Source organism: Scyliorhinus canicula, chromosome 17 (genome assembly GCF_902713615.1).
Source record: "Scyliorhinus canicula chromosome 17, sScyCan1.1, whole genome shotgun sequence".
Classification (NCBI taxonomy): Eukaryota; Metazoa; Chordata; class Chondrichthyes; order Carcharhiniformes; family Scyliorhinidae; genus Scyliorhinus; species Scyliorhinus canicula.
Window position 1 is genome coordinate 647,307 of NC_052162.1, and position 13,852 is coordinate 661,158.

At 46.8% G+C, this 13,852-nt stretch overlaps 1 protein-coding gene across 1 annotated transcript in view; it reads right to left on the bottom strand.

Annotated features, from left to right (window-relative positions):
* mospd1 (motile sperm domain containing 1) overlaps positions 1-11,136 on the bottom strand; it is a 50,821-nt gene extending 39,685 nt beyond the window's left edge. The window contains exons 1-3 of the mRNA XM_038775616.1: positions 10,894-11,136; positions 10,733-10,808; positions 5,224-5,447 (exon numbers count right to left, since the gene is read on the bottom strand). Coding sequence (XP_038631544.1) covers positions 5,224-5,447; positions 10,733-10,808; positions 10,894-11,047 — 454 coding nt within the window. The 5' untranslated portion in view covers positions 11,048-11,136. The remainder of the gene's footprint in view (positions 1-5,223; positions 5,448-10,732; positions 10,809-10,893) is intronic.
* Positions 11,137-13,852: the final 2,716 nt, after the last annotated feature.

Below are 13,852 nucleotides of genomic sequence, written 5' to 3' on the forward strand. Positions count from 1 at the left end.
TAAACTTTATGTCCTGCCTGACCTCTGCGCGCCACTCTTATTAGGCCTGGATTTCCAGTGCAATCTCAAGAGCCTCACCCTCAGCTTCGGCGGGCCCCTGCCCCCACTCACTATCTGCAGCCTAGCCACGCTGCGCATCTCCCCCCCTCCTCTCTTCGCCAATCTCACTCCAGATTGCAAGCCAGTAGCTACTCGCAGCAGGCGATACAGCCTACAGGATAGGGTCTTTATCCGATCGGAGGTCCGACGGCTGCTCAGTGAGGGGATCATAGAGGCCAGTAATAGTCCCTGGAGAGTTCAGGTGGTGGTCGTTAAGACCGGAGAAAAATTTTGCATGGTCGTCGACTATAGCCAGACCATAAATCGCTTTACGCTCCTAGACGCGTATCCCCTCCCCAGAATTGCAGACATGGTTAATCAGATCGCCCAATATCGGCTATTTTCCACGGTGGATCTGAAGTCTGCATACCACCAGCTCCCAGTCCGCCCAGAGGACCGCCACTACACGGCATTCGAGGCCGATGGCCGCCTCTTCCATTTCCTCCGGGTTCCTTTCGCCGTCACTAACGGGGTTTCGGTGTTCCAACGAGCAATGGACCGAATGGCAGACCAGTACGGGCTGCGGGCCACGTTTCCGTATCTGGACAATGTTACCATCTGCGGCTATGACCAGCAGGACCACGACGCCAACCTCCACCGTTTTCTCCAAACGGCACAGAAATTAAATCTCACTTATAACAAGGAGAAATGCGTTTTCCGCACAAACAGACTGGTCATCCTCGGCTACGTCGTGGAGAACGGAGTCCTGGGCCCAGACCCGGACCGCATGCTCTTAGAACTCCCCCTCCCTCATTGCCCCAAGGCCCTCAAACGGTGCTTGGGATTCTTCTCATACTACGCCCAGTGGGTCCCTCAATATGTGGACAAAGCCCGCCCACTCTTTAAGGCCACACGATTTCCCCTGTCTGCTGAGGCGCGCCAGGGTTTCAGCTGCATCAAGGAAGACATCGCCGGTGGATGAATCCACTCCCTTTCAGGTTGAAAGCGACGCCTCAGAGGTAGCTCTAGCAGCCACTTTAAATCAGGCAGGGAGGCCCGTTGCATTTTTCTCCCGTACCCTATCCGCTTCAGAACTCCGACACTCCTCAGTTGAGAAGGAAGCACAAGCCATCGTGGAGGCTGTTCGTCACTGGAGGCACTACCTCGCAGGTAGGAGGTTCACCCTCATCACCGACCAACGATCGGTTGCCTTTATGTTTGACAACTCGCAAAGGGGCAAAATAAAAAATGATAAAATCCTTCGGTGGAGGATCGAACTCCACCTGTAGTTACGATATTAAATATCGACCAGAAAGCTCAACGAGCCCTCGGATGCCCTATCCCGCGGGACATGCGCCAGCGCGCAGATCAGCCGTCTGAAAGCCATCCACGTTGACCTCTGCCATCCAGGGGTCATCCGGCTCGCCCACATCAGAGCCCGAAACCTGCCTTTCTCCAACGAGGAGGTAAAAGCGGTCACCAGGGACTGCCCGATCTGTGCAGAGTGCAAACCGCACTTCTATAGACCAGACAGGGCCCACCTGGTCAAGGCTTCTAGGCCCTTTGAACGCCTTGCGATCGATTTCAAAGGGCCACTCCCCTCCACTAACAAGAACATTTATTTCCTCAACATCATCGACGAGTTCTCCCGATTCCCTTTTGCCATTCCATGCCCTGATATGACCTCCCACACAGTCATTAGGGCCCTGCATAGTGTCTTCACCCTGTTCGGTTTCCCCAGCTATGTGCACAGCGACCGGGGTTCGTCCTTTATGAGCGACGAGCTGCGTCAGTACCTGCTCGACAAGGGCATCGCCTCGAGCAGGACTACCAGCTACAACCCCAGGGGGAACAGGCAGGTGGAGAGGGAGAACGCGATGGTCTGGAAGACCGTCCTGCTGACCCTCCGGTCTAGAAAACTCCAAGTCTCCCAATGGCAAGAAGTCCTCCCAGACGCGCTCCACGCAATCAGGTCCCTCCTCTGTACAGCGACCAATCAAACCCCTCACGAGCGACTCTTCATTTTTTCTAGGGGCACTACCACAGGAGTCTCACTTCCGGCGTGGCTGAGGACACCAGGCCCGGTTCTCCTGAGGAAGCACGTCAGGGGGCACAAAACTGACCCCTTGTTGAAAAGGTGCGCCTCCTCCATTCCAACCCCCAGTACGCATTTGTGGATTTCCCGGACGGTCGCCAGGACACAGTATCCCTTCGGGACCTGGCACCCGCTGTATCCAGCCCCCCCCCCACCCCTACTGAGGAACCCCTTACCCCGTTCCCTATGCTGCCGCCCCCTCGCGCCCCCGATTCCGCAAGCTCACCCCACCGGTTCCACGCGCCAGAACCAGCCCGCCCCCAGCGCCCCCAGTCTCCGGTCGAGCCAGAGGTGTATAAAGTTCGGACGAGACCCGTCCCAGAGTCTGCCATCGTACCCCAGCTCTCAACACCCACCCAGCCACCGCAAGAGGCTGCAACCCCGGTGCTCCGCAGATCGAAAAGAACAATTCGTCCACCGGACAGACTAACTCTGTGAGCCACCACCCCCACTGGACTCGATTTTTGTCACAGGGGGTGAATGTGACTCACACAGGATTATAATCTGTATATATATGTGTCTATATTGTAAGTGTAGTTGCACTACCTGACCACCAGGGGGAGTAGCTCTGGGAATACTCGAGAGTTGTACTGGGCTTCTCCCTTGGCTCCGCCCAGGACTCCTCCCCCAGGAGCTGCTGTATAAAGATCAGTGTCACAGGGTCAGCCGGCCAGTTCACCGAAAGTTCAACGGCTAACAGGCTGGCTCTGTTGTAAGTATATTAAAACCGCTATTCTAATCTTACAAGCACGTGTCCATAGAATGGTTGGTTCCAACAGGTACCTCTTCTATTTTTATTTCATCCAGTATCTCAAATATATCATCTTTCACTATGAATTTGACAATACATTTTTTCTTATTAAATACAGATGCAAAGTACTCATTTAGTATCTCCGCCATGTCCCATACTTCTATGCTTAGATTCCCTTTCTGGTCCTGGATTGGAACCACCCCTCCTCCAGATTTTTTTTACTATTTATATTCCTCCAGATTTCTGAATTGTTTTTTGTTGGCTGCCAGTATCTTACGATAATCCTTCTCTGCTTCTCTTATTTCCTCTTCAAACTTTCTATATTCAATCTGGTTCTCACTTTTGTTATCGCCCTGACATCTGGCATACATGCTTTTTTTAAAAACTTGATCTTACTCCCTGACTCTTTAATCAGCCAGGGAGTTCTGGATTTCTTTACCCTGCCTTTCCTCCTCCTGGGACTGTAACTTGCACTGTATGCAAATGATCTCCTCTTTAAAGACAGCAAACTGTTCAGTTACAGTTTGACCTGCCAATACTTGGCTCCAATGTACCAGGGCCAGATCAATTTCTACCCCGCTTAATTATTTTTACTCTAGATTGGTCCTTGTCCTTTTCCATGGCTAACCAAGATCGACTATAATCATTGTATCTTAAATGTCCCCCACATGGTGATGCAATGGTTAACATTGCTGCCGCACGGTGCTGAGGACCCGGATTCGGCCCTGTGTCACTGTCCGTGTGGAGTTTGCTAATTCTCCCCGTGTCTGCGTGAGTGTCACCCCCACAACCCAATGATGTGCAAGGTAGGTGGACTGACTGGCCACTCTAAATTGTCCCTTAATTGGGAAATAAATTGCGGTACTTTAATTTTTTTTATATGTCCCTCATATGACACAATTGACCCACTTGTGCCAACTCATTCCTGAGAGCTAGACCCAGCAATGCCTCCAGGTCATGCTGGACTGGGCACATAATGATATGGAACATTCTCCTGAACATTCTTCAGAAATTCTTCCACCTAGGGGCAGCACGGTGGGGCAGCACGGTGGCGCAGTGGGTTAGCACTGCTACCTCACGGCGCCGAGGTTCCAGTTTCGATCCCGGCTCCGGGTAACTGTTCGTGTGGAGTTTGTACATTCTCCCCGTGCCTACATGGGTCTCACCCCACAACCCAAAGATGTGCAGGGTAGATGGATTGGCCACGCTAAATTGGCCCTTAAGTGGTAAAATAACAATTCGGTACTCTAAATTATAAAAAAAAAGAATTCTTCCAGCTCTCTGCCCTTTACATTGTTACTATCCCAGTTTATATGAGGATAATTGAAGTCCTCAATTATAACCACTCTATAGTTCTTTTTAACCTCACTGTAATTTCCCTCCGATCTGGTGGTCTATAAAATACACCCAGAATTCACCTGAGGAAGGAGCAGTGCTCCGAAAACTAGTGATTTGAAGCAAACCTGTTGGACTTTAACCTGGTGTTGTAATACTTCTTACTGTACTCACCCCAGTCCAACACCGGCATCTCCACATCATTACACCCATAGTGTAATGCTGTCACTACAATTCCCAAACTGTAACCTGGTACATTCTGTCCTTATCCCCTCCAGCACTGCAATATTCTCCTTAATCAATACCATCAACTTTTCTTCTTTCAGTCCTTCCCTATTTGTCCTCAACATCTTGTATCCAACAATATTTAGTACCCAGTCCAGCCCTTCTTTGAGCTAGGGATCCCAAAATCACCAGACCCATGTTTTAATTTGCACTGCTCGTTTTTAAAAAATTTTAGAGTACCCAATTTTTTTCCCCAAATTAAGGGGCAATTTAGCGTGGCCAATTCACCTAACCTGCACATTTTTGGGTTGTGGGGGTGAGACCCATGCAGACACAGGGAGAATGTGCCAACTCCACACAGACAGTGACCCTGGTCCTCAGCGCCATGAGGCAGCAGTGCTAACCACTGCACCACCGTCATGCCCCAATTTGCACCACTCTAGTCAAATTTAATTATTTTCTGAACACTTTTCACTGATCTTCTGTCGTTTTACCAATTAACAGATTTTTGCAGCTTACTCTGGACAGTCTGTCTCCTCCCACTGTATTTATATACTGCTTAATACAGGTAATAACGTAATAAAATTGAGTAAAATAGGTAGATCTATGCCAGTGGTAATGCACCACCTGGGCCTCCTCTTACCCGATCAGAATAACCTTCCATTTCTTTCTTCCTTGTGTGTCTATCCTTAAAAGCATCTTTTTATTCATCTCACCAACTCCCATGGTACTGAGTTCAGAATACTGACCAGATGAAGCTACAGTAAAATTCACCTACCCTGCTGAAATGAGGTCTGTTCAAAGAATACAGCTTCTGCCAAGTGTTCTTTGATGTGTTTGTCCTCTTCCTCCTTCTGCTGTTGCTCCTTTGTAGATGGGAGGAGAACAGAAATCACCTCCTTTTTACCAAGTGCTTTCCGCTGACTTTGTTCTGACACTTGCAGTCGGAATTTGTCTATGACACCATAATGGCAAGGCCGCACATCTCTATGGCGAATAACACTGAGATGGGGAGTGGTGGAGAGAGAGAGAGAGAATAAAATAGCCTGTCACAACTACAGGATAGGAGCAACCCTCAATGTACTGGTGCTACGGCAGCACGGTAGCACAAGTGATTAGCACTGTGGCTTCACAGAGCCAGGGTCCCAGGTTCAATTCCCCGCTGGGTCACTGTCTGTGCGGAGTCTGTACGTTCTCCCTGTGTGTGTGTGGGTTTCCTCCGGGTGCTCCGGTTTCCTCCCACAGTCCAAAGACGTGCAGGTTAGGTGGATTGGCCATGCTAAATTGCCCGTAGTGTCCAAAAAGGTTAGGGGGGATTATTGGTTTGCGGGGATAGGGTGGAAGTGAGGGCTTAAGTGGGTTGGTGCAGATCCGATGGGCCGAATGGGAGCCTTCTGCACTGAATTTTCTAATGGGGTCAACTGTGAGTTAAAGGCCTCAATCTCCCAGAATATTATTACTCCTCATTTCATTTTGTGATTTCTTGAAATAGAAATTATAAATGGAGAATAATGGAACAAAACAACTTTTATTTGCATAGCGCGTTTTATGTAATGAAATGGGGGGGAAAGTGGGATTAGGCTATTGAGTTTGATAACCAGCAATGATGATAATGAATTGTAGAGCAATTCGAAGGACCGAATGGCTCCCCCTGCTCCTATTTTATAAGTTTCTATATGTGAGTGTAGAAGCATTAAAAGGCCCACATTCCGTAAATGAACAAATAAAATGTCAGCGAGCCTCGTAAGGAGCTATTTGGTCGGATGACCAAAAGCTAGGTCAAAGGCTTCTTCAAGCAGGAAAGTGAGGAAGAGAGGTGGAGAGGTTCAGGGAGGAAATCCCAGAGTTTGGAGCCCAGGCAGCTGAAGGAACGGCTGCCAGTGATGGAACCAATAAAATCGGGATGCTCAAGATCAAGAGATCAGAATTAGAAGGTTGGATATATCTTGGAAAGTTGTGGGGCTGGAGGACATTACAGAGATAGGGAGGCGGCAAGGCCATGCTGGGATATGAAAATAAGGATGAGAATTTAAAAATAATGTCACTGCTTAATCAGGAGCCAAATGTAGGTGAGTGGGCACAGGAGTGATGGGGGAAAGGAATGTGGTACGAGTTGAGACATAAGTTTTGAGAATTTTGGGTGGACACAATTTCACAGAGGGTAGAATATGGAAGACCACCCAGGAAAACATAGCAATAGTCAAGTTTGAAATGATGAAAGGTTTCAGTAGCACAATAGCTGAGATGGGGTGAAGTGAACGATGAAAGGGAGGTGCACAAACCAGAAGTATTTACAATAAGAGGTTGGGGGAATAGAGTCTCTCCGGGTGTGAGCGGATAATCAATACTTTCAAAAGAAGACAAGAAATCCAACCAGTGCTTGGCATGCTGTCATTCAATAATACACTGGCTGATCAGATTGTGGGCTGTCATTCAATAATACTGGCTGATCAGATTGTGGGCTGTCATTCAATAATACTGGCTGATCAGATTGTGGGCTGAACTCCACTTTCCTGATGGCCCCTTGAATACCTTTCAAGAATTTAGAACGATAACGACCTCAAGAGAAAAATGTAACTTAATTTTCATCTTAAATTTTCATTTTCATTTGATTCAGTACTGAGGGAGTGCCGCACCGTCAGAGGGTCAGTACTGAGGGAGTGCTGCACTGTCAGAGGGTCAGTACTGAGGGAGTGCTGCACTGTCAGAGGGTCAGTACTGAGGGAGTGCCGCACTGTCAGAGGGTCAGTACTGAGGGAGTGCCGCACTGTCAGAGGGTCAGTACTGAGGGAGTGCTGCACTGTCAGAGGGTCAGTACTGAGGGAGCGCCGCACAGCCAGAGGGTCAGTACTGAGGGAGTGCTGCACTGTCAGAGGGTCAGTGCTGAGGGAGTGCCGCACTGTCAGAGGGTCCGATCAGAGGGAGCGCCGCACTGTCACAGGGTCAGTACTGAGAGAGTGCTGCACTGTCAGAGGGTCAGTACTGAGGGAGTGCCGCACTGTCAGAGGGTCAGTACTGAGGGAGTGCTGCACTGTCAGAGGGTCAGTACTGAGGGAGTGCCGCACTGTCAGAGGGTCAGTACTGAGGGAGTTCCGCATTGTCAGAGGGTCAGTACTGAGGGAGTTCCGCACTGTCAGAGGGTCAGTATGGAGGGAGTGCCGCACTGTCAGAGGGTCAGTACAGAGGGAGCGCTGCACTGTCAGAGAGTCAGTACTGAGGGAGTGCTGCTCGGTCAGAGGGTTAGTACTGAGGGAGCGCTGCACTCTCAGAGGGTCAGTACTGAGGGAATATTGCATGTCAGAGGATCATAAGAACATAAGAACTAGGAGCAGGAGTAGGCCATCTGGCCCCTCGAGCCTGCTCCGCCATTCAATTAGATCATGGCTGATCTTTTGTGGACTCAGCTCCACTTTCCGGCCCGAACACCATAACCCTTAATCCCTTTATTCTTCAAAAAACTATCTATCTTTTCCTTAAAAACATGTAATGAAGGAGCCTCAACTGCTTCACTGGGCAAGGAATTCCACAGATTCACAACCCTTTGGGTGAAGAAGTTCCTCCTAAACTCAGTCCTAAATCTACTTCCCCTTATTTTGAGGCTATGTCCCCTAGTTCTGCTGTCACCCGCCAGTGGAAACAACCTGCCCGCATCTATCCTATCTATTCCCTTCATAATTTTAAATGTTTCTATAAGATCCCCCCTCATCCTTCTAAATTCCAATGAGTACAGTCCCAGTCTACTCAATCTCTCCTCATAATCCAACCCCTTCAGCTCTGGGATTAACCTAGTGAATCTCCTCTGCACACCCTCCAGCGCCAGTACGTCCTTTCTCAAGTAAGGAGACCAAAACTGAACACAATACTCCAGGTGTGGCCTCACTAACACCTTATACAATTGCAACATAACCTCCCTAGTCTTAAACTCCATCCCTCTAGCAATGAAGGACAAAATTCCATTTGCCTTCTTAATCACCTGTTGCACTTGTAAACCAACCTTCTGTGACTCATGCACTAGCACACCCAAGTCTCTCTGAACAGCGGCATGCTTTAATATTTTATCATTTAAATAATAATCCCGTTTGCTGTTATTCCTACCAAAATGGATAACCTCACATTTGTCAACATTGTATTCCATCTGCCAGACCCTAGCCCATTCACTTAACCTATCCAAATCCCTCTGCAGACTTCCAGTATCCTCTGCACTTTTCACTTTACCACTCATCTTAGTGTCATCTGCAAACTTGGACACATTGCCCTTGGTCCCCAACTCCAAATCATCTATATCAGTACTGAGGGAGTGCTGTACTGTCAGAGGGTCAGTACTGAAGGAGTGCTGCACTGTCAGAGGGTCAGTACTGAGGGTGTGCTGCACTTTCGGAGTTCAGTACTGTGGGAGTGCTGCACTGTCAGAGGGTCAGTACCGAGGGAGTGAATTTAAGGGGGCCTTGGGAACGTGACAGGCAAGTTCTGTATGTGCTTACATCATGGTGAATGTTAACTATAAAAACAGAATTCTCTCCAGTAATTTCCCTACCACTGACCCAAGACTCATTGGCCTGTAGTTCCCTGGATTATCCTTGCTACCCTTCTTAAACAAAGGAACAACATTGGCTATTCTCCAGTCCTCTAGGACATCACCTGAAGACAGTGAGCAACCAAAGATTTCTGTCAAGGCCTCAGCAATTTCCTCTCTTGCCTCCTTCAGTATTCTGGGGGAGATTCCATCAGGCCCTGGGGATTTATCCACCTTAATATTTTTCAAGACGCCAAACACCTCATCTTTTTGGATCTCAATGTGACCCAGGCTATCTACACACCCTTCTCAAGACTCAACGTCAACCTATTCCTTCTCTTTGGTGAATACTGATGCAAAGCATTCATTTAGTACCTCGCCCATTTCCTCTGGCTCCACACATAGATTCCCTCGCCTGTCCTTCAGTGGGCCAACCCTTTCCCTCGCTCCCCTCTTGCTTTATATGTACGTGTAAAAAGCCTTGGGATTTTCCTTAATCCTATTTGCCAATGACGTTTCGTGACCCCTTTTAGCCCTCCTGACTCCTTGCTTGTTCCTTCCTCCTTTCCTTATATTCCACACAGGCTTCGTCTGTTCCCAGCCTTCTAGCCCTGACAAACGCCTCCTTTTGCTTTTTGACGAGGCCAACAATATCTCTCGTTATCCAAGATCGTGAAATTTGCCATATTTATCCTTCTTCCTCACAGCAACATGCCAGTCCTGAATTCCTTTCAACTGACATTTGAAGCCTCCCACATGTCAGATGTTGATTTACCCTCAAACATCCGCCCCCAATCTAGGTTCTTCAATTCCTGCCTAATATTATAATTAGCCTTCCCCCAATTTAGCACATTCACCCTAGGACCACTCTTATTCTTGTCCACCAGCACTTTAAAACTTACTGAATTGTGGTCACTGTTCCCAAAATGCTCCCCTATTGAAACTTCTACCACCTGGCCGGGCTCATTCTCCAATACCAGGTCCAGTACAGCCCCTTCCCAGTTAGACTATCTAAATATTGTTTTAAGATGCCCTACTGGAAGCTCCTTACAAACTCTGCCCTGTCCAAGCCCCTAGCACTAAGTGAGTCCCAGTCAATATTGGGGACGTTAAGTCTCCCATCACAACAACTGTGTTGCTTTTACTCCTTTCCAAAATCTATCTACCTATTTGCTCCTCTATCTCCCGCTGGCTGTTGGGAGGCCTGTAGTAAACCCCCAACATTGTGACTGCACCCTTCTTATTCCTGATCTCCACCCATATAGCCTCGCTGCCCTATGAGGTGTCTTCCCGCAGTACAGCTGTGATATTCCCCCTAACCAGTAGCGCAACTTCTCCACCCCTTTTACCTCCCCCTCTATCCCGCCTGAAACATCTAAATCCTGGAATGTTTAGCTGCCAATCCTGTCCTTCCTTCAACCAAGTCTCTGTAATGGCAACAACATCATAGTTCCAAGTACTAATCCAAGCTCTATGTTCATCTGCCTTACCTGTTATACTTCTTGCATTAAAAGATATGCACTTCAGGCCACCAGACCCACTGTTTTCAGCAACATCTCCCTGTCTGCTCTTCCTCAGCCATAGTGGCCCTATTTTCTAGTTCTCCCTCAATTTTTTCACCTTCTGACCTATTGCTCCGGTACCCATACCCCTGCCATACTAGTTTGAATCCCTCCCGTGTGTCACTAACTTTAACATCTATCCAAAGCTAATGACAAAGGACAATTTGCCTCAGTTCACTAACAGTTTCACGTAACAAACACTTTTCACTTACATGTCGACACAGCACTGAGGCTTCACTGCACCTGCAGCATCAACAACAACATACTTGTTTGGGGCTGTGCACAGAACTGAAAGGACAAAAGAGGAAATGTTAGAATGTAACAGGAACCTTACCACTAAAAGGTGTAAATCAATGTAAAGGTGCAGGTGTACCTTTGAATTTCAAGGCAAACTCATAAGGGTTGTAGAGAGTCAGCACTTGTTTGTGTGTTGACTGATCATCTGCATAAAATATCAGTTCTGTTGGAAATACAAAGACAGGAAGATTTCCTTCCACTAATTCTGGCTGTCGCCTGTGTTGCTGCATTGGCACTGAATATTTCGGGTGTTCTTGATCACTTAAACTCCTTTGGAACACTTTATTATTTTTACAGTCCTCTCAGCATTTTGCCACTCCTGCAAAGACAAATAAAAACAACAGATTTTAGAGAATAATATTCACTGAGGGCATGTGTTTAATAAAATTACATGATGAGGACATTGATAAATTTGTTCTACCTTTAATGTTGTTCCTGGGCACTAACTTATGAATGAACTGACATAGGGCAGCACGGTGGCACAGTGGTTAGCACTGCTGCCTCATGCCGCTGAGGACCCGAGTTCGATCCCGGCACCAGGTCACTGTGTGGGGTTTGCACATTCTCCCCGTGTCTGCGTGAGTTTCACCCCCACAACCCAAATATATGCCAGGTAGGTGGATTGGCCACACTAAATTGCTCCTTAATTGGAAAAATTATTTAAAAGTATTTTTTTTTTAAATGAATGAACTGACATTAGAAGCATCCAACCGCTTGCAAACAAGCAGATCTTCTCCTTCAGATCTACCAACTCCAATGTTGAAAATACAGCAACCTCTTTCATTTTAATAAACTACAATGAATGCAAGAGAATGTCATGGGTTAATTGATTGATCTAAGCCACCTCTTCCCCTCAGTACTTAAACTTACCCAACTTGGTAGCAACTGAATTAATCACCGCAAGGTCATTAGCTCCAATTGATCAGGGCAGTCATTTCAAACATATGGTCGGTACCCTTAAGAGTAACAAATGTCCAAATACAGATCATAGAATTTACAGTGCAGGAGGCCATTCAGCCCATCGTGTCTGCACCCGCCCTACGAAAAAGCACCCTATTCAAGCCCCACGCCTCCACCCTATCCACTTTATCTCCACAACCCAACCTGACCTTTTTTGGACACTAAAGGCAATTTAACATGGCCAATCCACCTAATTTGCACATCTTTGGACTGTGGGAGGAAACCGGAGCACCCGGAGGAAACCCACGCACACACGGGGAGAATGTGCAGACTCCATACATATATCCTGTGTGAGGTTATCGGCTGTGGATAAGTGTGAGGATATCAGCTGTGGATAAGTGTGAGGATATCGGCTGTGGATAAGTGTGAGGATATTGGCTGTGGATAAGTGTGAGGATATCTGTTGTGGGTAAGTGTGAGGTATCGGCTGTGGGTAAGTGTGAGGATATCGGCTGTGGATAAGTGTGAGATATCATCTGTGGATAAGTATGAGATATCATCTGTGGATAAGTGTGATATTATCGGCTGTGGATAAGTGTGAGGATATCAGATGTGGATAAGCGTGAGGTATCGGCTGTGGATAAGTGTGAGGTATCGGCTGTGGATAAGTGTGAGATATCATCTGTTGATAAGTGTGAGGATATCGGCTGTGGATAAGTGTGAGGATATCGGCTGTGGATAAGTGTGAGGTATCGGCTGTGGATAAGTGTGAGGTTATCGGCTGTGGATAAGTGTGAGGATATCAGATGTGGATAAGTGTGAGGTATCGGCTGTGGATAAGTGTGAGGATATCGGCTGTGGATAAGTGTGAGGTATCGGCTGTGGATAAGTGTGAGGTATCGGCTGTGGATAAGTGTGAGGTTATCGGCTGTGGATAAGTGTAAGTGTGAGGATATCAGATGTGGATAAGTGTGAGGTTATCGGCTGTGGATAAGTGTGAGGTATCAGCTGTGGATAAGTGTGAGGATATCAGATGTGGATAAGTGTGAGGTATCGGCTGTGGATAAGTGTGAGGTTATCGGCTGTGGATAAATGTTGAGTTTGCACATTTGGCCCGTTTCTGCATGGGTCTTACTCCCACAACCCAAAAAAGATGTGCAGGCTGGGTGGATTGGCAATGCTAAATTGCCCCTTAATTGGAAAAATAATGAATTGGGTACTCTAAATTTATTTTAAAAAATAAATGATTTGGATGAATGGTATGGTTGCAAAATTTGATGATACAAAGATAGGCAGGAAAGTAAGTTGTGAAGGGGGCATGAGGAGGTTACATAAGGACAGAGATAGGTTAGATGATTGGGCAAAGATTTGTCAAATGGAGTACAAGGTTGTCCCTTTTGGCAGGATGAATGGAAAAAGCATATTATCAAAATGGAGAGAGATTTTAGGGCTCAGAGATCCAGAGGGATCTGGGTGTCCGAGTGATTAAATCGCAAAAGGTTGTATGCAAGTGCTGCAAGTAATTAGAAAAGTTAATAGACTGCTGTAATGATATGTATATAGTCAGGTTAGTGAAGGGTTAATTATTACATGTAACTCAAACACTAGAGGGCACCACCACTTCTCTGTATATAAATCAGACCTTATGGAATGCTGGGTAGTTAGCAAAGGAGAAAGCCTGAGAACAGCACGAGGAGTAGATTAGATTAGAGAGAGTTAACACAAGGATATTATTAGCGACTACTAGATTATTGATTACTGCTAGACAGATTCATATTACTTTATTATTAACTATAGCTCAGTAGCATGTGAAAACTTCATTTAATTAATCGTTAAACAATAAATTAGTTCTATTTCAATCTAATGATTGGTGGATTCTTTGTCATCAACTCATTGGACCATTCTGGAACAAAAGACAAAGAACACAACATATATAACATGCTACCAGGAGTTGAAACATAACATGGTACCAGGTTATTCTGCTGAAGCTAGTTAGATAGTTTAGTAAGGATTTAGTCTGAAAGCTAATACGCAATTCAAATCTTGAAGAACAGACCTGTTACTGCGAGACACCGAAGAATCCAGGCCTGATGGAGAATGTGCCACTGTATATTGCAAGAGGTGTTGAATACAAG